Raw genomic sequence first — 22,377 nt, forward strand, 5'->3', positions numbered from 1 at the left:
TGATTTATAAAAGTGTATTTTCCTTAAGAGAGGCGGTTCTGTAGCCTTCGGTATAGTTGACGGGATTGGTTACTCAAATGAACGACAGCTCCCGAAAAATCGCGCTTATGATTTTGATTAGTTCACAAACACCTCATTTGCATATTATGGGCGGGGCGTGCTTGGTCCCAAAATAAACGAGGAGGAAATGCAGTCCGGTCGCTGTTGGATGTGCAGGCTCTTACTGTAATTTATCCCTCGAATACTTAAAAGCACTGATTTGTTCCTTTAATTATATGACATTTCCTCATTCTGTTTGAATCATACGCTTTAGTTTTCCGTTTGCTCATCGCACGTAGGTCGCTACTCTAGAGACTGTTACAATGGCAAGTTCAGAGGTAAATATAGCTATTTAATTTCTGATTTTGCACGTGTTTCATAGTTACAAGCCTTTTAAGAAAAGTCCTAATGTCTATTTTATGACAGGGAAATAAACTATGGGGTGGTCGCTTTGTGGGAAACACCGACCCTATAATGGAAAAGTTCAACGCGTCAATCTCGTACGACCAGCGAATGTGGAAGGCTGATATTAAAGGGAGTAAAGCTTATGTAAAAGCTTTACAGAAAGCAAGCCTTGTAACCCAAAACGAGATGGAACAGATTCTTACAGGCCTTGACAAGGTGATAACATTTTATTCACCACGTTACCTCAACTAAAAACCAGTTTGGTTGCTTACTTTCAGGTTATATGTGTTTGTGTGTGTGTTTTGTTTTTGCAATGTCAGTTTCTTTTTGAAACTTTAGCCTATATGATGCTCCTTGGTAAATATTCACCTGGGTACTGTACCACAGTCCATTTCACCCTTTGGCACCAACGCTTAATGCATAACAGACAAAAATATGTCCTGACACAGACACAATAACAATAGACATGTGACTGTTGATGATGCCTATTGTAAACCGCAGAGCCCTGTTGCCCAAAACAAGTTGAACAAACTTCGGGTTGCAGAGTAAGATTTAAGTTGACAAAACCAACCTAAAGATCAGGTTAAATTATTTCTTAATGCTTTATAAACCCTTCTCTGTTAACTCAAGGTTTAATGCAGAGTTTGTGATTAACTTTGAATAGGATGCAGCTAGGATTGTGACACGTAAACATGACACATTAGAGGGTGAGTTTGATTTATTTCCTGCATGGAAGTCATCAATTTACTTCCCTGTTACTTACTTACTCCCAGGGCCGTTTTATATCGAAGTTAGTTGATATTTAGCCACACCATGTTGGTGTTTCATAACATCTAATTTTTATGAAGTGGGTTGTAAGCCCAACACTCAACTCTCAACCTGGAGGACCAGGTGATGCACGCATACACTACGGACAATTTAGTTTACCCAATTCACTTATATTGCATATCTTTGTACATGTGGGGTAAACCGGAGCACCCGGAGGAAACCCACGCCAGCATAGGGAGAACATGCAAACTCCACACAGAAATGCCAACTGACCCAGCCGGGGCTCAAACCAGCAAACTTCTTGCTGTTAGGCCACTGTGCTGCCCCAATTATCAGAAATATAATGAATTTGAATGCTTTTACAAGTGAGAAATTAACACTGTTAAAGCAAACAGTTGAACAGTTGAAAAGTTGTATTTTGTTATTATTATATATAATTATGTTAGTACATAAGGGCACTACTAGCGATTTTGGGCCAAATGAAAGATCATTTGAGGTTTAGCCTTACTGTTAATACTAACAAAACAGATCTCTAGGGGCCCCAAAGTCTGTGGGCCCTTAGTATCATACTTACCCTTACTTAGCTCGATCAGGTGACTTTATTAATGTAGGTTCACAGACAGCACAAAGACTGTCACTTTAAAAGCTTTATATATTAAAGCAAATTCAAATATAAATAATTCTATGTAGGGCGAAGCTGTGGCGCAGTAGGTAGTATTGTCGCCTCACAGCAAGAAGGTCGCTGGTTTGAGCCTCGGCTCAGTTGGCGTTACTGTGTGGAGTTTGCATGCTCTTCCTGCATTCGCGTTGGTTCCCTCCGGGTGCTCCGGTTTCCCCCACAGTCCAAAGACATGCGGTACAGGTGAATTGGGTAGCTAAATTGTCCATAGTGTATGAGTGTGTGTGTGGATGTTTCCCAGAGATGGGTTGCGGCTGGAAGGGCATCCGCTGTGTAAAAACTTGCTGGATAAGTTGGCGGTTCATTCCGCTGTGGCGACCCCAGATTAATAAAGGGACTAAGCCGACAAGAAAATGAATGAATGAATAATTCTATGTAAATTTTATTTTTAAAACAATTATTAATGTAAAATGGCCATTCAAGTATATCATATAATAATATAAAATACATTTCTGTAAATAAGTTATAAGGCACAAAATACTAAATTTTAATTTAAAAATGCTTTTAGTTCAAAAGGTTACATTTGGAGCAAAAAAGTCGCACAGACACTATGGCTTTATCAGATTTATACTTCACTTTTCAGTTTGGTTTTGTGATCTTTAACTCAGAATAAAACTTCGAAACCCAAATAAAACAAACCCAAATTGAGCTTAAAACTCAGAGTTTGCTCAATCTAAACACAAACTTATCAGAGTAAAAAAAACAAACCAGCTTTGTGCAAAAGGCCTCAAAATCAACACCATTTTCCTTTCCATTCTTATAACATTCAAACAAATAGAGGAGACAGAGTTTTGTTCTTCACACAATGACGCAGGTAATATTTCATGCTTGAATGTCAGTTACTGTATGGAAAAACTACTGAAAATGTTCAGGAATTGAGGAAAAAATGTATGGTTCATTGAACACACATGGACTACGTGAACATGGGCCAATGTTTAAATAGTAAAACAACTATGAAGCAGCAAAAACTGTAAAAGGTAATGAACAAAACATTAACCCATAGGAATTAATAATTAATGTAAATGGAGTTTCCCTTTTTAAAAAATCTGAAATATTTTTCAAATCATAAAAATACAGTTATAATTTTCTCACCCTTTACTTGTTCCAAACTTTTTTGAGTTTCTTGAAGTGGGAATTGAAAACTGTCACAAAACATAAAATAAACATTTACACACCAAGGAGAACACCAAAAATGGGGATCACAGTGCAGTTTGAGCAAAGTAGTGTCAAAATTATCTAAACAAAAATGTAATTTTCGGAAAACAGTGACATCATGGGCTTGCTTTTTAGTGTTAAGACTGTTTAGTCTGTAGACATGATTTGAGTAGTTGACAACCAAAACAAGAAATGGACAACAGGATTTTTTTCAAAATACAAGGCTAACAAATGTATGTTATCTAGACTTTCAATTCTAAGAGCTACACGTTTGTTCTATATGTTGAACATAATGTACACATTGCAAAAAAGCAAATCAAACATTTTAATTCACAAATAAAAAGTAAAATTCTTTCTTTCAGGTTTTGGATGAGTGGTCTAAAGGCGAGTTCGAGATCAAACCAGGTGACGAGGACATTCACACAGCCAATGAACGCAGGCTGAAGGTCAAAACAAAACATTTTTCTCAGTGATTAGAACATTTACTCGCATCATTCAAGATTAAGATTTGATTAACACACCATGTGGTGTTGCTTATAATGCTGTATAATAAAAAAACACACTGGCCTGAAAAAAAAAAAACAGTTTATCTTTGGATTTATGTAAGCAAAATCTTCAGTCATGATTGTTCATTATTTGATATTTAATGATGACCCTGGACCACAAAAACAGTCATAAGTGTAAAAAAATAGAGATTTATACATCAAATAAAATTTGAAAGCTGAATAAATAAGCTTTCCATTGATTTATGGTTTGTTAGAATTAGACAGAGTTTGGCTAAGATACACTACCTGACAATAGTCTTGTTGCCTATAAGTTTTTAGGAACAACAAATAAATATCTTGACATTTAGTTGATCATTTGGTAACAGAAGTGGCTAATATGAAAGGCAAAGGCCTCTAGATTACGCTTATTTTACCAAAATAAAACGTGATCGTGCCTTGATTTTTAATTATTTAATTAAGACAGTAAGGTCTGACTTTGCTTTGACAAAAGTCTTGTCACTTAACAGAAATAATGTACAGTATAGAATATAAAGTCATGATGCAGTAGAAGAAGAGTTAATATTTTGTATGACTCCCATGAGCTTGGAGGACTGCATCCAAACATATTAACTTATTAATAAAGTCATCTGGAATGGCAAGGAAAGCATTCTTGCAGGACTCCCAGAGTTCATCATGATTCTTTGGATTTATATTCAATGCCTTCTCCATCTCTCTCCAGACATGCTCAATTATGTTTATGTCTGGTGACTGGGCTGGCCAATCCTGAAGCACCTTGACCTTCTTTGCTTTCAGAAATTTTAACCGATACAATGTATTTTTGGTTGTAGCCAAAAATATACCTGTGGTGCAACATATTAGAGATTTTGTGGTTCAGGGTCACAACAGTGGTTTAATACATACAATTGGCAATAATTATTTTAAATTTAACTTAAAGAGTATTTAAATTTCTTTATCTCATGGCCATACTCCAGGATTTCAATGGCATGGATTTATCAGGCTCAAATTGTGAGACTTATCTTTTTTACAGATGAATTTACCACCAGTTGACCTGAAACCGATTGAAAGTGTTTGAGTTGTCCTGTGAAGTAGACCCTGGACACCACAGGGTCTGATAATGGGAATGCTCAACTTCTCATTACAAGCCATGAGTCAAAAAATACATGCAACCCTAAATGGAAATACAATGTGTGAAATTGCATAAAAGATCTTCATTATCTGACCCTGAGGAGATCCACTCTGTGAAGTCTGTTCCAGCACGTCACAAAGACTTTCGATGGTGTTCAGATCAATTGATAATCAATTCATGTGTCAAAATGAAACCTCTTTTCATAGTTTGAGTCTAATTTGCATTGCCATCTTAGAGTCTTCTAAAGAAATAAAAGCTCCACACAGCCTCATTTAGAGTTGCTTAAAATGAGTCAATGTTAATCTCATCTCTCTTTTTTAAAGGAATTGATTGGTGATGCTGCTGGAAAGCTTCATACTGGCAGGAGCAGAAATGATCAGGTTCCTCCAATTGTAATTTCAGTTTTGCTGTTATATCGCATGACATTTAATTAACTTGCATATTATTTGGCTCACTTGTCGGATAGGTTGCAACTGATATGCGACTCTGGTTACGGGATGGTATTGCCACGCTTAAAGAACTGGCTTTGCAACTCATCAACACTATGGTGGAAAGAGCTGCAGCGTAAGAATATGCACAGTAATCTTAATACATTTATTAATAAGAGTAATGTACTATTGCCAAATACATAGCTATTTTTTTTAATCCTTTTAGAGAGATTGAAATCCTGTGCCCAGGATACACTCACATGCAGAGAGCCCAGCCAATCAGATGGAGTCACTGGCTTCTCAGGTGTATTTCTATTTTAGATTTAAAGTGACTTTTTACACAGAAATGAACTTTTAATCACACTCAAGTGGTTCTAAAAAAATTACGAATTTCTTTTTTCACTTGTAAAGCATAAAAAAATATAAATTCTGAAGAATGTTGAAAACTAGCTGCCACTGACATCCATAGTAGGAAACAAAAATACTATGTATGTCAATGACTGCTGCTTTGCAGGATTCTTCATAATATAAACTCTCTGACCACTTTATTAGGTACATGCTCATCAACGCAAATAATCAGTCAATCACATGGCAGCAACTCGATCAAGACGATCTGCTGCAGTTCAAACTTAGCTTCAGAATGGGGAAGAAAGGTGATTCAAGTGACTTTAAACGTGGCATGGTTGATGGTGCCAGATGGGCTGATCTGAGTATTTCAGAAACTGCTGATCTACTGGGATTTTTACGCACAACCATCTCTAGGGTTTATAGAGAATGGTCTGAAGAAGAGATAATATCCAGTGAGCGGCAGTTCTTTAGGTGCAAATGTCTTGTTGATGCAAGAGGTCAGAGGAGAATGACTAGAGGTTTGAGCTGATAGAAAGGCAACAGTAACTCCAATAATCACTCATTACAACTGAGGTATGCAGAAGAGCATCTCTGAACTCACAACACATCTAACCTTGAGGCAGATGGGCTACAGCAGCAGAAGACCACACTTGGTGCCACTCCTGTCAGCTAAGAACAGGTATCTGAGGATACAATTCGCATAGGGTTACTAAAATTGGACAATAGAAGATTGGAAAAACATTGCCTGGTCTGATGACTCTCGATTTCCGCTGCGACATTTGGATGGTAGGGTGAGAATTTGGCGTCAACAACATGAAAGCATGGATCCATCCTGCCTTGTATCAACAGTTCCGACTGGTGGTGGTGGTGTAATGGTGTGGAGGATATTTTCTTGGCACACTCTGGGCCTGTAAGTACCAAATTGAGCATCGTGGGAACATCACAGCCTACCAGAGTAGTGTTTCTGACCATGTCCATTCCTTTATGACCACAGTATACCTATCTTCTGATGGCCACTTCCAGCAGGGTAACACACCATGTCGTGAACCGTGATTCATCTCAGACTGGTTTCTTGATCATGACAAATGAGTTCACTATACTCAAATGCCTCCACAGTCACCAATAGAGCATCTTTGGGATATGGTGGAAGGGGAGATTCTCATTATGGATGTGCAGCTGACAAATGTCTGTGATGCTATCATGTCAATATGGACCAATATATTTCCAGTACCTTGTTGAATCTATGCCACAAAAAAATTAAGGCAGTTCTGAAGGCAAAAGTGGGTCTGACATGTTACTAATAAGGTGTACCTAATAAAGTGGCCAGTGAGTGTATATTATGTGTTCTAGAGAAGAAACTCATAACAGGTTTGAAACAAGTTAAAGGATAGTAAATGATGATAGAATTTTAATTTTTGGGTGAACAATTTCTTTAATTCTGTTACAAACCCCAATTGTTCATTATTATTTATTGCAGTCATGTAGTGGCAATAAGCAGGGATGTTGAGCGGCTGGAGGACATCAGGAAACGTGTTAATGTGATGCCACTAGGAAGGTTAGTTTTGTTTGTATACACACAGAAAAAAAATGTTTTCTGCTTGTTCTTATTTAAAATGAACTGAAACAACACAATTCTTGAGATTTTATTGGGACAGCTTAATTGTTTTACGCTCAATCCACTTAATCATTAATAGTTAGCTTAATCGATAAATGCTGGGATGATATTAGTGAATTGTGTGGAATCCTACATTTTTTACTGTGCATTTAACCCTCCTGGGATGTTTTGTTGTGGATAAAAATATACACTATTACATATTATATTTGCTTTTCAGTGGAGCCATTGCTGGGAATCCCTTCGACATTGACAGAGAACTACTTCGCCAAGGTTGACATAATTTTATAAATTAGCTTTCCTGTAACTCATGCTTTAATTAAATTCTAATATAATTAGTGATTTGTGTGAATTTATTAATCCGATTATTATTTTTTTTTAATAACTCCACAGAACTCAGTTTTGACAGTATCAGTATTAACAGCATGGATGCTACTGGACAGAGGGATTTTGTTGGTATGTATAATCATGAGTATGATAATTCACTTTACAACTCAAATAGTATCGTTGCATGTAAAGGGTTAGTTCATTTAAACATTTATTTTGTCTTTGTACACTCACATTTTTGTCTTTGCATATCTGTAGAATATAAAAAAAGACATTTTGGTTAGAAACAACTTGAGGTTGAGTGCATATGATAACGGAATTAATTTTGGGGTGAACTGTTCGCTTAAGTCAGCTGTTCCTAAACTGGGGTGCATGCACCCCTAGGTTTGCGCAGTCTGACCAGCAGGAGTGCGTGAGAGAATTTTTGTAATGGAGGAAAATTTTATCTTTTGTTGTTTTTATTCATTTATCTTGGGTAAACTTCACATGTCATATTTTTGAGAGAGGAAATTCAATGAGAAAGAAAAAAAAACACATTACAAGTTGTAATTTACAACCTATGCATACTCCCTCATCTCGCAGTTTCACGTCTGCATCACAATAGCCCATCCTTTCCCATTAGGCGCTAATTGATGGTACATTCATATTTGCTTTTCGTTTACTATATTTATCAAAATGAACACCTGATTTAAAACTGGCACTTTAAAGAAGGCAAGTGACAATAGGGATCAACATCGGTCTCTTCTATGGAGATATGCAGCGGCCTTGAACATATGGACTCGGAGGATAACGAATGAGGCGGAACAGAGAAATCTAGCAGAGATGTACTAATGAAGAGAATTAGGCCTACGCTAGAGAGTGAGAAAATGTCAAGTAAGAAATGCAAATAAAGCAATAGTTACTTTGGTTTCGGGTGTACATGGATTGGAGATGCAGAAAATCCAAATCCGCAGTGTGTAGTCTGTGGTGAGGTTTTAGCTAATAGCAGTCTTAGGGTGCTTTCACACCTACACTTTTGTTTCGGAACGTATCTCGTTTGCCCAGTTAGCGCGGTTCGATTGGCATATGTGAACAGGGCAATCGCGCTCTGTTCCGCGCCAAAGTAATCGCTCCGAGATCGCTTGAATGAGGTGGTCTCGGCTCGATTGAAACGAACCCTGGAGCGGTTCGATTGTAGTGAGAAAGCGATCCGATCCGAGCGCGGTTGTATCACTGTGTTTTATGGATATGTAATAGGCATATACGGCTATATGAAGAGAGAATTATGATTGGGGTGGGAAGTTTCGCGAGTCTCCGGATGCCCGCAAACGAGTGATGATCTCCCGGTAATCTCGCGTCTCCCTACAGGTCCTCAAATAGGCATCGTCGCGCACCCTTCTCACCCCTCCCCTCCGCATCTCTCCTCAGACACATCGCGCGCGCGCACCCTGTCAATCACCACCAAACCACCACTTTTCCTGACAGCTTAGCGGGACGCTGCAAAATAAACCCTGACACTGACCAATGTGAGGAGAGTTTACTCGCACGTGACTTGTTTAAGCTCTTTTGGTCCGATTAGAAACTTTGCAGTGTGAAAGCGAACCGCTCCAAGAGCAAAGAGCAACAATGTAACAATTGTAATCTCTGTTTCGGAACAACTGAATCGATTCACAGGTGTGAAAGCACCCTTAAGCCCTCATATATGGTCCGGCACTTACAAACAAGACATGCCTGTAAGTTTTTTTTTAAGGAAAATAGGAGGAACTGCAGAACAAGAAAAAAAGGTGGCACAAAGGAGCAGTAGCTTTCATCTAAAAAGTTGCACCATCGGTTTCCTGGGTACACTGCAGCGTCCACCAAGACTAGCGATGGAAAAACATGCCAGATGAACTTTTGTCTGTACTTAATGACGCTGTGGAAATTGTGAACTTCATAAAAGCTCGTCCATTAAATTCACATATTTTAATATTTTATTTTAATCACGTATGCAGGAAATGTGTGTATTTAGTTATTGTCGTTAAAAATGTGGAGTTTAATTGGATAAAGCGTTGCTTGACAGGTGTCAAATATTAGAAAGGGGTGCACACAGCAAAAAGTTTGGGAACCACTGCCTTAAGTGAATGCATTTGTGTGTTTTTGGACAGCTGAGTTTCTCTTCTGGGGATCAATGTGTCTCACACACCTTAGCAAGATGGCAGAGGATCTGATTTTGTACAGTACGAAGGAGTTCTCCTTTATCAATCTGACTGATGCATACAGGTGAGGACAGCACTTCTTTATTGTGAACAATCATGACAACACAATAGAAAATATTACAAAAGTACAAAAAGGATATTCATAAAAAAACCCACAAACATATTAAGCACCACTGCTTTTTCAGTTAAAAATAGTAAGAAATATTTATTGAGCAACAAATCAGCTTTTAAAGAACTGTGTGACACAGGAGTGGAATGTTGCTAAATGATTTTGCATTTTTGAATGAATCTGATGAGCCTTCATTTCAGTGATCCATTCATGAAGACAGGCACTTGCTTCATTCTTGAATGAGTAAACTGTTTGCATGAATCCGCTGAATAATTGCACAAATACTCATGACAGTCACTTGCTGATGGTTTACTTTCATATTTGAAAGTAATATTGTGCAATTTGCTTGTGGCTGATTCACCCAAAAATGAAATGAAATTCAGCCTCATTTATTCAAAACATATTTGAATTACTTTCTACTGTTAAACACTACATCATTTATTTTAAAAAATGCTGGTAGCTGATATTCATTGACTTCCATAGTATATATTTTTTCATACTATGTAAGTCAATGGGTCCCAGCAACCAGGATTCTTTAAAATGAGGAAGTAAATGATGCAGTAATTTTCATTTTTGGGTGAACTGTCCCTTTAATTGTCTAAAAATAATGGCAAGCAGATGACAATGCTTACTGTCAGGTCATGATCAAATAATCTGAGAAGATTCAAGGACAAATGCAATGATTTGAGTCATATTTGGAATTAAAAGTGAGCCTTAGGCACATGGGTTTACTCCCTAAAGGAGTTAAAAGTCTTTGTAATTACCAAAGTTACTTAAAGTTCCAGCATTTTCCCTTTATTGCCCAGACTGAGGGTTTATAGTCTTTCAGATTCTATCTGAAACTTGTGCAAACACAAATTTAATGTTTTTTTTTTCTCCGTCACCAGCTAATTTTGCAGCAGGATTAGCAATCAGTTTCAAGTTATATCAAATATATTTTGACATTTTAAGCTGTCTCTGCGCAATATCCAATTCTGTTTGAGTATTTAAATAAGGTGTATTTTCTCCGATTAGAATCAATGCATCATTTACTTATTAAACAGGTGCAGTTGGGAAATGAAAATAACCTGCACACATTAATGCTTTTCGAAAGAATTCTCGTTTGCTTCAAGGCTACGTTAATTAATGACAAATATAATAAAACACTAATAAGGTGAAATATTATTTTAATAACTGATGATGACAGTGAGATATTTTTAAATGTAAATTTTTTGTGTGTGGCGAACTGAATTTCCAGCATCACACTTCCTTAACCCCTACATAAATATAAGATCTATCCAATTTCCATCTGGTTTAAGATGCATTCACCCCAAGATATCTAATTTGATTGGTCTGTTTAACTGAATAATTAGACAACCAAGTGACCTTCACCTGAATGGTACCTATTTGACTTTATCAGTGCAGCCAGGGGTTCATATAAATTTTGCAAATACATTAATTGTATGAAGAGTTCAGATGCAAACCTTTAAGTGCCATTTAGAGTTTTATTCTAATAAGCATTTTTGTCAGACTCTTGTGTTTAGGTTCAGTAATTTCATTTTAATGGCAATTAATTGGTTATTTTCATTGTCTTAAATGTGAAATATCCTAACAAAAAATAGGAGGTTGAGAAAAATGCTCTAGAAAGAAATTACAGATGGCACTTTTTGGTTTTTGCATATGAACTAGTTTTTTTCAGCTTTACTCACATCCGCATAATTTTCAGAGACTTTACCTGGTTTACACGAACATTTAAGTTGTCTCAAAGTCTCAAACAGGATTCCTGGAGGGCCGCAGCTCTGCACAGTTTTGCTCCAACCCTGATCAAATACAGCTGATGCAACTAATCATGGTGTTCAAGACAACTAGAGACTATTAAGCAGGTGTGAGTTGGAGGTGGTTGTAACTAAACGATGCAAAGCTGCGGCCCTCCTGGAATTGAGTTTGAGACTACTGGTTAACATGAATATTACAACAGTGGCATTTTCAAAAACGTTTAAGATTGATTTGATTTTACAATTCCAAAAAGAGTTGAAATGCAATAGAAGTTTCTAGTTTTTGACTGAAAACATTGTCATATACATAACTCCTAAACAAACGCGTGCAATTGATAAACATCTGAAATTTTATTTAAAAGCTGGCAATGATGGATTACAAAATTCATGGTAAAATAATAGAATGAAATGTTCAAAGGCTTTATGAACATTCAAGCAGCACTGTATACAGGCAATACATCGTCACCTTAGAATTATAGGGTTCTATCTGACATTTTTTTCAAAAATGAGTTATTGACATTCTTATTAAGTGACAACTTATAAGTTGTTTACATTTTAAGGCTTTTTACTAAAAAAGCAAAAACGGTTAATCTACAAAGTTTAACTCTAGCTTGACTCTTAAAAGATCTTTCTGTGAGCCAATCAGCATTTTTTATGCACGCTCGAGGACCAATTAGGATTAGCTTTCTTTGTCATTTCGCCGGACTGCTATATTAAGAGCGGAAAAGACCGGAAAGACAAAATCAGAGTCAGCTAAATAATGTCACACCACAAAAAATTGAGATGTGTGTAAATGTGATGCTTTAGAAGCATTTTTTGACATTGAGATGAAATGTTACATTTTACATTTGCTGAAAAAAGAAATTAATATTTAAAAAAACTCTATATTAAATGTGAAATAGTTTTATTTGTGTGTGTGTGTGTGTGTGTGTGTGTGTGTGTGTGTGTGTATGTGTATATATATATATATATATATATATATATATATATATATATATATATATATATATAGTCAGTGAAACATTTTTCAGTGTTTAAACTCATTTGTATATTGTTTGTTTTCTTTTAAAGTCTTTAAATTTAATTTTAAGCCTTGAAAGGCAAGTGCCTAATTTAATGAATTGGACATAATTCAATAAATATAATTCAATGGTCACACTTTACAATAAGGTTCATTAATGTTAATTAATGCATTTACTAACATGAACAAACAATGAACAATACTTTTACTACTGTATTTGTTCATGTTAGTTAACGTTAGTTAATGAAAATAACTCATTGTTAGTTCATTTTAACTCATGGTGCATTACCTAATGTTAACAAGCATTGACTTGGATGTTAATAAAGCATTAGTAAATGTTCAATTATGATTAATAAATGCTGTACATGTGTTGTTCATGATTAGTTCATATTAGTAAAAGCATTAACTAATGAACCTTATTGTAAAGTGTTACCAATTCAATAGTTCATATAAGGCACAAAATTTTATAAATATTAAAATATTGTTTACATAAAATTACCATCTGCACTGGACAAAATATTTATGCTTAATTTGATCAAGAAAAAATATTCATCCTGAAAAATGAAATAAATGTTACAGAAAGCAAAACTTTTACTTTCTCAAGCATCGACATATTGTTACAACACCTATTTATATAGATATTTGATTGCATTTCTTGAAAGTAATGCTTCAAGGAATGATCTGCCAGGTAGAACCTTATAATTCCAAGTGGAAAATGACTTGGAATTAGAAGGTTCTATCTGGATTTACCATGTTTTTTTACTCCAATTTGCAAATGTAAGAGAACTCTAATAGTTTACATTTCAGACTACATTTAGGGTCTCTTACATGTTAATGTATGAAAGAGAACTGTTACATACATAATGTTTGCTATATGGAATGCAAAAACTTTAAAGCTCAATATCTCAAAATAATTTAGGACGCAGAAAGAAACTTATAATTCCAAGGTGACAACATGGCAATAAATGAATTTAAAATTGAATTAAAAAGCATTCAATTAGATTTGAAACCTTTATAACAGGGGTGTCCAAACTCAGTCCTGGAGGGCCGATGTTCTGCAGATTTTAGCTTGAACTTGCTTAAACACACTTGCCAGGAGGTTTCTAGTATATCTATTAAAAGCTTGATTAGCTGGTTGGGGTGTGTGTGATTAGGGTTGGAGCTCAACTCTCTTGGACATCGGCCCTCCAGGACCAAGTTTGGACACCCCTTCTATAAACCCTGTTAATGCAAACTCTGCTTTCACATGGGTGGCATTTGGATGTTTTTTTAATCAGTATACTAATATCAGCTATATCAGTATTCATGTGTTTCAAGCTTTTTTACTTCTAAAAAAAGGGGAAAACAGCTGGCAGTATATCAGGCCTCAAGTCAGCAAGATTTCGTCTAGTGATTTGAGCTCATGACCATGCCTTGTGAGTAGGTCAAATAAAAGTAAACATAATGACAGACAGAAACCATTAGTTTGAAACCCTTGAGTCAACAATATTTCTCTTTCCATTCCCACCATGCTATTCATATTAACCTCACTTGATGTATGTGAAACAATACGTCATGAAATCCTAAAAGCTGCTTGCTTAAGCTTTAGGCAGAAGTGAATTGACTTTAAAAAGTTCTGAATGCAATTGTCTAGAAACATCAAACATTTTTACTCCTACCATTACGCAGTTTCCATTAGTAGAGCAAATACTTCTTCTTCTCATGTAATTCTTTATGGCCTGTGAAATGTTCAGCCTGTTAACATTAACCAAGTAATGCTTATTAACCACAAACTGGTCCATACGCAGCCGGTACTGACGTCAGTCAAATAGTAAACGTTCACAAGGAAATGACGATTGCTTATTTATTAACACCATTAACATGTTTGGTAAAGCAGGAGCGCATGGATTCACATAGTTTGTCTTAATTGGAGGATGCTAACAAACACAACAGCCTTGGGACACAGATGAAGACGATATGGCTGATGTTTACTGAGGGATTCAAGCTGCTTACTGCTTTTACAAATGTGGTTAATCAGAGCTGTTATGTGTGTGTTTGTTTGTGAACGCAGCACTGGGAGCAGTTTAATGCCTCAGAAGAAGAACGCAGACAGCCTGGAGCTCATCCGCAGCAAAGCAGGACGAGTGTTTGGAAGAGTAAGATACAGCACTGGCTAATGAAGCCAACATCAGACATGAACACTGGCCTACAGAGATATACAGTACACATCATTAAAATAATTGGCCTCATGATTAGGGCCAATGTATAGGAGATTTAATTAATATTAGAGCTGTCAAGTTGGGGTTATTACTTTAGGGGTGCTCTGTTTATTGAGTTTATTGGCTAACTGTTGTTGGGTGTTTACACTGTAAAGAACTCCTGGTTGCCTTAATTTTTTAAGCTGAATCATATGAATCTTATGAGTCCTTTTACAAGAACTGACTTAACACTGCTTGCGTAACTTAGAAAATTAAGTTAGAACATGATTAACCTAAATTAATAAGTTACAATGAACTAAAACATGCTGTCATGACTAACTGATCATATAATTTTAGACAGTATATTAGTGCTTGCCTATTTTATTTATATTTTTTTATTTATGTGTTTTATTTATATTATTCTGTTATAGAAATGCCACTTAAAGTTAATATTTGACCATGTATAATTTCATAACACTGTCAAAAGTAATCTTCAGAAAATATGTAAATGATTTTTCATTTTTATACTGTAAATTTGTTTTATGATGCCAAAATTCATAGATTAAATACATTTTTTATTTAAAATTGAAATGAAGGATTTAACTTTTTTTAAAATAATTTGCTTTAAGTTTATTTAATTCAAATGAAATTAAGATGTGCCTTTTTTGCTTAATGACAGTGATAAGTTACAACTGTTGGTCAATTTTGATGCCGAAAGTTATGGCTTGCTCATTTATTAAAATAATAATTTATTAAATAATTTATTTAGCAAAATTCAAAGCTACAAGTAATGATCTATATTAGCTAGTTTATTGCAATCTGCCCAATCACGCCAAGAATCTTGGAGTTCTTTTTGATCCACACTTGCAGTTTGACAAACATGTAAAAGAGTTGTGAAGAGCAGCCTTTTCCTGCTTAGATAAAAAAGATTTAGAAATTGTAACATGCTTTAATCTCCTCTCGGTTAGACTACTGCAACTCTTTGTACATTGCAAGGCAAGTTTATTTATATAGCACTATTAGCACATTTCATACACCGTGGCAATTCAAAGTGCTTTACATAAGCATGAATAAAAAAAGACAAGTATAAGAAAATAAAGACAAATAATGCAAATGATTAAAAACAGATTAAAATGTGTTGGTCTACCTCAGTCAACACTCTTTTGGTTACAGTTGGTCCAGAATGCAGCCGCCAGATTAATAAGAGGAACTAAGAAAAGAGATCATATCTCCTCTGTCCTTGGCTTATTGCACTGGCTTCCTATAAAATTTAGAGTTGATTTTAAAACCCTTCCTTTCACTTATAAAACATTGCACAATTCTGCCCCAGACTATGTCAGTGAACTTATTAGGCCTTATACAGCTTGTAGACCGTTAAGATCATATGACCAGTTTCTTTTGCCTGTCCCTCGGTCTCGCTGCAAATCAAAAGGTGATTGAGTTTTCTGTGTTGCGGCCCGAGGCTCTGGAACAGTCTCGCTATGAATGTCAAGATTTCTCCTTCATTGGATGCTTTTAAATCTAATTTAAAGACTTATTCTCTCACCTTTGAGTGACACATGCTAGTTAGTTCTTATCTGTATTTTAGTATTATTTGTATACATATATATTTCCTTTTCTTATATTTTTATATTTATATTTAAATACCATTTTTAAAAAAAAAATTATTGTAAAGCACTTTGAATCAACTACAGCTGTGGAAAATTGCACTCTCTAAAAGTTGCCTTTTGTCTACCTAAGTATATTTTATACAGATTTCACATTTATTTTGTTAAATATTTAATTATTTTACAAACAATTCCACACAAATCATTTATGTTGTCCTAACATGCATCGTTTAAGTTGATTTGAACCTAAAACAATTAAGTTTTCCCCAAAAAAATTGCCTCAAAGCAAAAAGCTCACTGGTCCGAAAATGTTAGGAAGCATTTCTGGTATAAGTGAATTGAGTAAACTAAATTGGCCATAGTGTATGAGTGTGTGTGTGTGTGTGTGTGTGTGTGTGTGTGTGTGTGTGTGTGTGTGTGTGAATCGCCGCATTTCCACTGTCAGGCCACTGCGAGCCAGGGCTTTTATCAGGCCAGGTCGTGCCAATAGCCCTGGAGCTTGAGCAGTGAGGCAGAAAACATGTCACGTTTCCACTGTCGGGCTAACAGGCGCACAAACCCCATTCCCAGAATGTCCTCTGAATCAAACGTCACACAACCCGCCCAGTTCAGCGGAAATCAGGCTGACAAAACACACAATCGCATTATCATGAAATGATTCAAATGAAAACAACCGAAACAAACAAATGACACGTTATTGTACAGCATTACATTATATGTGTATATGGATAGGTCTTTGTATTTTCATTCGTTTATTCATTACTCATTATGGCATCGTACATTGCATGGCCTTACCACTAACAGAGGGATGAACCAGCACACTGTCCATCATATGAATAGAAACAAATGACAAATTCTCCAACTTCTGTAATTGAGTATTTTTGTTCTCAGGAATTGCAATTTATTAAGTAGTTTTAAAACTGTGTACTTTTACTAGTACATTTGCATGTCACTGATGAGAAGATGACAGATGTTTACTGTATAATGACCGAAATGGCCTTAAACACCCTGCATGCACAAAATTTCAGCATCTTGTGGGGACGTTGCATTTTGTTTGGATATAAAAACCAGGTTGACATCAGAACCCAATGTCAGGCCGCTATCAATGTCCAACCTAAAATCAACCAAATATCAACGTCTAATGATGTTACAGCTTGATGTTGTGTGGACGTTACCACTATGACGTCTATCAGATGTTGGATTTTGTTTGCCATAGCTGATGAAGAAAAGTCAGTATTTGATGTCAACATGACATTGGTTTAAGATGTTGGCTCGACGTTGGATTTTGGTCACTTTCTAACACAACCTAAAATCGACCAAATATCGACATCATTTGACATCAAATTGGATCTCAAAATAACGTTGTCCTTTGACGCTGGCAAGACTTTGAATTTTGGTCACCTGACATCACAACCTAAATCTAACCTATTATTGACATCTTATGACATTGTGTGCCTGCTGGGCAATAACTAAATGCACTACAGCAGTGGTTCTCAAACTTTTTTCACCAAGTACCACCTAAGAAAAAAATTGCCTCTCCAAGTACCACCATAATGACCAGTATTGAAATAAAGTGTAGTGTGAAAGTAGTGTAGTTGGCCAAATTAAGCAGCTACAGCACTGCACAGTTCGAAAACGAGACAGTCATATTTATATTCATATTTATAATTTTTTTAAATAATTTTTGAAATATGTGTTGTATGCACATATGACATATTTGTAAAACTTTTTGAAATCCAAACATTAACTTGTATGTAGATTGCTTGAGAACCCGTTTTTCTCAGAGGATGTCAAGCTGACAAAACTTTATTCCACTTTGATACAAGTTTTATTTATGGAGAAAGTTAAATAGCACTGCAGTGTTTCTGTGTTCTGTGTTTGTCTTAGTTTGAGATAATTAGTCTACCGAAATTATAAAATATGAAGCCAATCAGTCAGTTCTTGTCACGTGACTCATGGTGTGGCATTCTGAAAAGTTAAGATGTTTTCAACATGTTACGACTGGAATACGCAAGCGCATTGTGATGCTGTCGCCTTCATTATAAATAACAAACTTGCAGGTGGAAATGACACGATATGTGAACAGCCGCCATCATTTGCGATCTACAGCAGTTGATATTCTTGCACATTCATGCTGGATTTACCTGATTTGTTGACAAATGGGTTGCGCATCCATTCGTTGGCAGTTCTTACTCATTTTGCTAGCCTGTGGTTAAAATTTTGGCATATTAAAAACATTATTAAAAAGTGATCAAGATGTAAAAGGAGAACACGGCAATTTTTCCAAAACAAAAGAATTTTCAAAATAAATGATCGGACAGACTTAGATAATATATAAAATGGAAATAATTAATGATTTTTTTTGTGTGCCCTGGTACCACTGCTTTATCACATATCTGCTCTTCAAGCACCACGCACCTCTTTCTCTAGTTCTGCGCCAATTGGATTGATTTTTAGCAGCTGAAGACGCAATACACTAAAGTAAACATTTTAAGCACAGGGCTTTGATCATAGGTCTTAGAGAACAGCCAAAATTTTATAAATTTTTTCATTCATTACTCAGCAATTCCTCAGCATACCACTAGAAGTAAGCCTGCGTACCACTAGTGGTACACGTACCACAGTTTGAGAACCACTGCACTACAGAATGTTACGTTTACACACATCCACAAATTACATGTAAACGCATCAGCTTTTTACCGCGTAATACTCACTACTCACTACTCACTACTCCTGAAATGTTTTGAAAGGTCTACTATTTACTCATACTTTGAGTAATATTTACAACAGATACTTTTACTCTACTTGCACTACATTTTTAGACAAGTAATGGTACTTTTACTTGAAAATGATTTTTCAGCACTCTTTCCACCACTGCTAAAACCACAGAATTTCTCTGATAATAACTCTGTATAAAATGTAGCCTATTTAATAACATCCTCGTTTCGGTAGATGCCATCAAACATTGACTAAACTAAATTGTTCTTTTTCATGCAGTATTCAATAAGTTGATGGTTGTGAATTAAAACAATAATCAATTGATAAATGGTGGCAGTCAATGCATCATTGTATCTAAAACACAATCAGCTTTAACGTCAGTACATCCACTGATGTATTAATAGCTAGAGATTTTATAAACTATATTTATTTATAGTTCACATTTAGAATTTACATTTAAAAGTTACATTTTTAATATTTATACACAAAAACATTGAGACTTACTCAAATCAAATCTCATTTTAATTCAGTGTGCAGGCTTTCTGATGACACTCAAAGGCTTACCAAGCACGTACAACAAAGACTTACAGGTAAATCCACAAACTACAGGAAGAAAATGTCAAATGTAACCTTTAAAAATGAAAACATTCCCTAATTCAAGATTTCATCACTGCAGGAGGATAAAGAAGCCATGTTTGATACATATGATACTGTACACGCTGTGCTGCAGGTGGCGACAGGCGTCATCTCAACTCTAAAGGTGAGAGACGGGTTACATCACAAGTTAATGCAGTTTTATCATGAACAATGGTAATCAAAAGCAAAAATGTTACTTTGGTTAAATAGTAAATGAAGTGGAATGAGATGTAAACCTGTTGGACGTGTAGTAATCCAATTTTAGGGTGAAATTTAAGCAGTGAAAGGAGAAGTTTTTCTATTAATTGTAGATTCTGCTTGCAGTATGTTATATTTTTCTATTTTTTTTTTAGGTCAATCAAGCAAAGATGGAAGAAGCCCTCAGTCCAGATATGCTGGCCACTGATCTCGCCTATCATCTGGTCAGAAAAGGAGTGAGTACAGAAGGCTAGATATTTTTTTATAATAAATGCTATTTGCATTGGAGCAGAGCTGAATGAAATCTGATGTTTGTTCATGTTTTATTAAAGATGCCTTTCAGAGAGGCTCATGGTTGTGCTGGGAAAGCTGTCTATATCGCGGAATCTAAAAACATTCGACTGTCCCAACTCACTGTAGAGGACCTTCAGACGGTCAGGTTAGTAATGGGACAAAGATGGAAAATAAAGATAAATGAGGTGAAAATAGTTCAATATGGTTTTAAATACCCCCCATACCTTCGAATGTGTTTCTCAACAACAAAATGAAATGATTATACATTTTTATCATGATTTTTAACCATTAAAATATAATTCAATGTAGCAAAAGTTTATATATTAAAATATCTTCTTGAAATATTTAGAACAAGAACTATTTGATGATATATTCATATCAGTGCAGCCCCAAAATACTGACTGATAGTAATTTTAAACATTTATGCTTGGCCACAATAGATCAGAATAAGTATGTTCTTTCATTTGTACATAAATATATTTCTTACACTGTTGGTATTACAGGACTTTTTGCTTCTGACGTACAAGGGGCCTTAAAAATAACAGTTTGAAGCTATGTTCATGAATAATTTCTGTTTGCTGTTTTAAGAATGGGTATTTTGGGCGAAGAATCCCCTTAATGATTAATGGCAAAAGCAAAGTTCTGTCCATCATTTTTTGGGAAATTTAATTCAGTGTAACAAACCATTCCAAACTTCTGATGCTGCGATTCTCAGTCTATAACAGTGGTAAAATTATTTTAACAGTTACAACCCTCAATAGTATTTGTGTTTGTGTCTCCTTGCTAAGACTGGTGCTCCAGCTACTGTACCTGCAGTTAGCTTTTGGCATTGCCTGTAGTTTTTATGGGCATAAATGAATCTAAAATGAATCAATAACACACACACACACACACACACACACACACACCCAAATGCATTGCAGTATTGATATTATCACGTTTATTATGCATTTTTTTGGTATTAGACATTCTTCATCTATCTGAAATATTATTATAAACTATAAAATTGCTCTTTAAAATTATTATGTTTGTTTTTTTTCTCTCTTTGGATTTCCTATGAATCTTTTTCTTCTGAAAAAAGTCTTACTACTTTATTTTGGTTTTAATAAAAAATATATATTTTTAAAAAGTAAAAACTGCTAAGGTCAGTATTTTTAACCCTCTTAAGATTTTATTGTTAATTGCCTGCAGAACAAACCACTGTTGTTCAATTTACCTAGTTAACCCAATCAACGTTTTTAAACCTTTAAATTACACTTTAAGCTGAATACAGGTATCTTGCAAAATAACTAGTCTTTATGGTAATGACAAAATATTTTAGTTATTAGAAATTACTTATTAAAAATAGTATGGTTCAAAATTGCCGTAAACCTTCTCTTATTTTGCCTTAAACTTTATATAATGTTAGTGTCATTCTGTGAAAATCTGCATTAATGTGAATGACAAATGCATTACTTATTAGCTCATATTACAGGTTATTAACTGGACGATTATAGACCATTTCAATGTGGTCATGAAATTGGCCCATGAACATATTCTGCTTGTTATCAAACTGTAACAAGAGGCAATTCAATCATGACTTGCCATCAAAAAAGCCATCATAACATTATTTATCAATATGTGGACCTTTTTAGATTCTTAAAAGCTATAGAAAATAAAAAATGTAGAACAGGAAACACATAAGGACCACTGTCTTTGTTTACATCCCTTAGGATGGTCTATATATCAGTCTCTGAGCTTGTGTGTCTGTATATATTTGTAAATGCATTTTACTGCAAACAAGGAAATGGCGTGTCTCATTTTTGACCCAGGCACATTAAAAAATAAAGGCTTGATAAAAGCATATGGAATGAAAATCAATCTGTTTATTTCTGTTTTCTTTTCAGCTCTCTTTTTGACAAGGACGTTTCTTCAGTGTGGGATTACGTCAAAAGTGTTGAACAGTACAGCGCCCCCGGTGGCACATCGAAAAGTAGCGTCACCGCTCAAATCCAGCACTTTAAAACCTGGTTGCAGGCACAGAAACTGTAACAATAGTCTCACTTTTATTAAGGTCAATGACAGGTGCTCTTCCATTGATGAATTTTGCTTATTATGCCTACTATTGTCTCTTATTCCATCAGAAATGGAGGGGTTTTTCCTGTGTGATTTAAATGAGTAGAGTTTCACTGGTTCATGATGAGGGTTTTATGACAAGCAATATGTACAATGAAATAGTTTCAACTCAATAAAGAATTACTTTAATAAACAGTGACTTCTTTACTGTTTTATTTACATTTTGGAAACATTTATTATA

At 35.3% G+C, this 22,377-nt stretch overlaps 1 protein-coding gene across 3 annotated transcripts; it reads left to right on the plus strand.

The window, feature by feature from the left end:
• Window positions 1–174: 174 nt before the first annotated feature.
• On the plus strand, window positions 175–22,335 carry asl (argininosuccinate lyase). Of its 3 annotated transcripts, none has more exons than XM_005161293.6 (17): window positions 175–225; window positions 314–377; window positions 466–660; window positions 3,409–3,492; window positions 5,002–5,058; window positions 5,145–5,242; window positions 5,333–5,410; window positions 6,932–7,009; window positions 7,287–7,339; window positions 7,460–7,522; window positions 9,517–9,631; window positions 14,502–14,586; window positions 19,484–19,543; window positions 19,630–19,713; window positions 19,943–20,023; window positions 20,120–20,226; window positions 21,968–22,329. In XM_005161293.6, the coding sequence occupies exons 2-17, from the start codon at window positions 363–365 to the stop codon at window positions 22,110–22,112; spliced, it is 1,398 nt and encodes a 465-aa protein (XP_005161350.2). In that variant the 5' UTR covers window positions 175–225; window positions 314–362; the 3' UTR covers window positions 22,113–22,329.
• Window positions 22,336–22,377: the final 42 nt, after the last annotated feature.

The sequence above is a fragment of the Danio rerio genome, chromosome 21 (genome assembly GCF_049306965.1).
Source record: "Danio rerio strain Tuebingen ecotype United States chromosome 21, GRCz12tu, whole genome shotgun sequence".
NCBI lineage: Eukaryota > Metazoa > Chordata > Actinopteri > Cypriniformes > Danionidae > Danio > Danio rerio.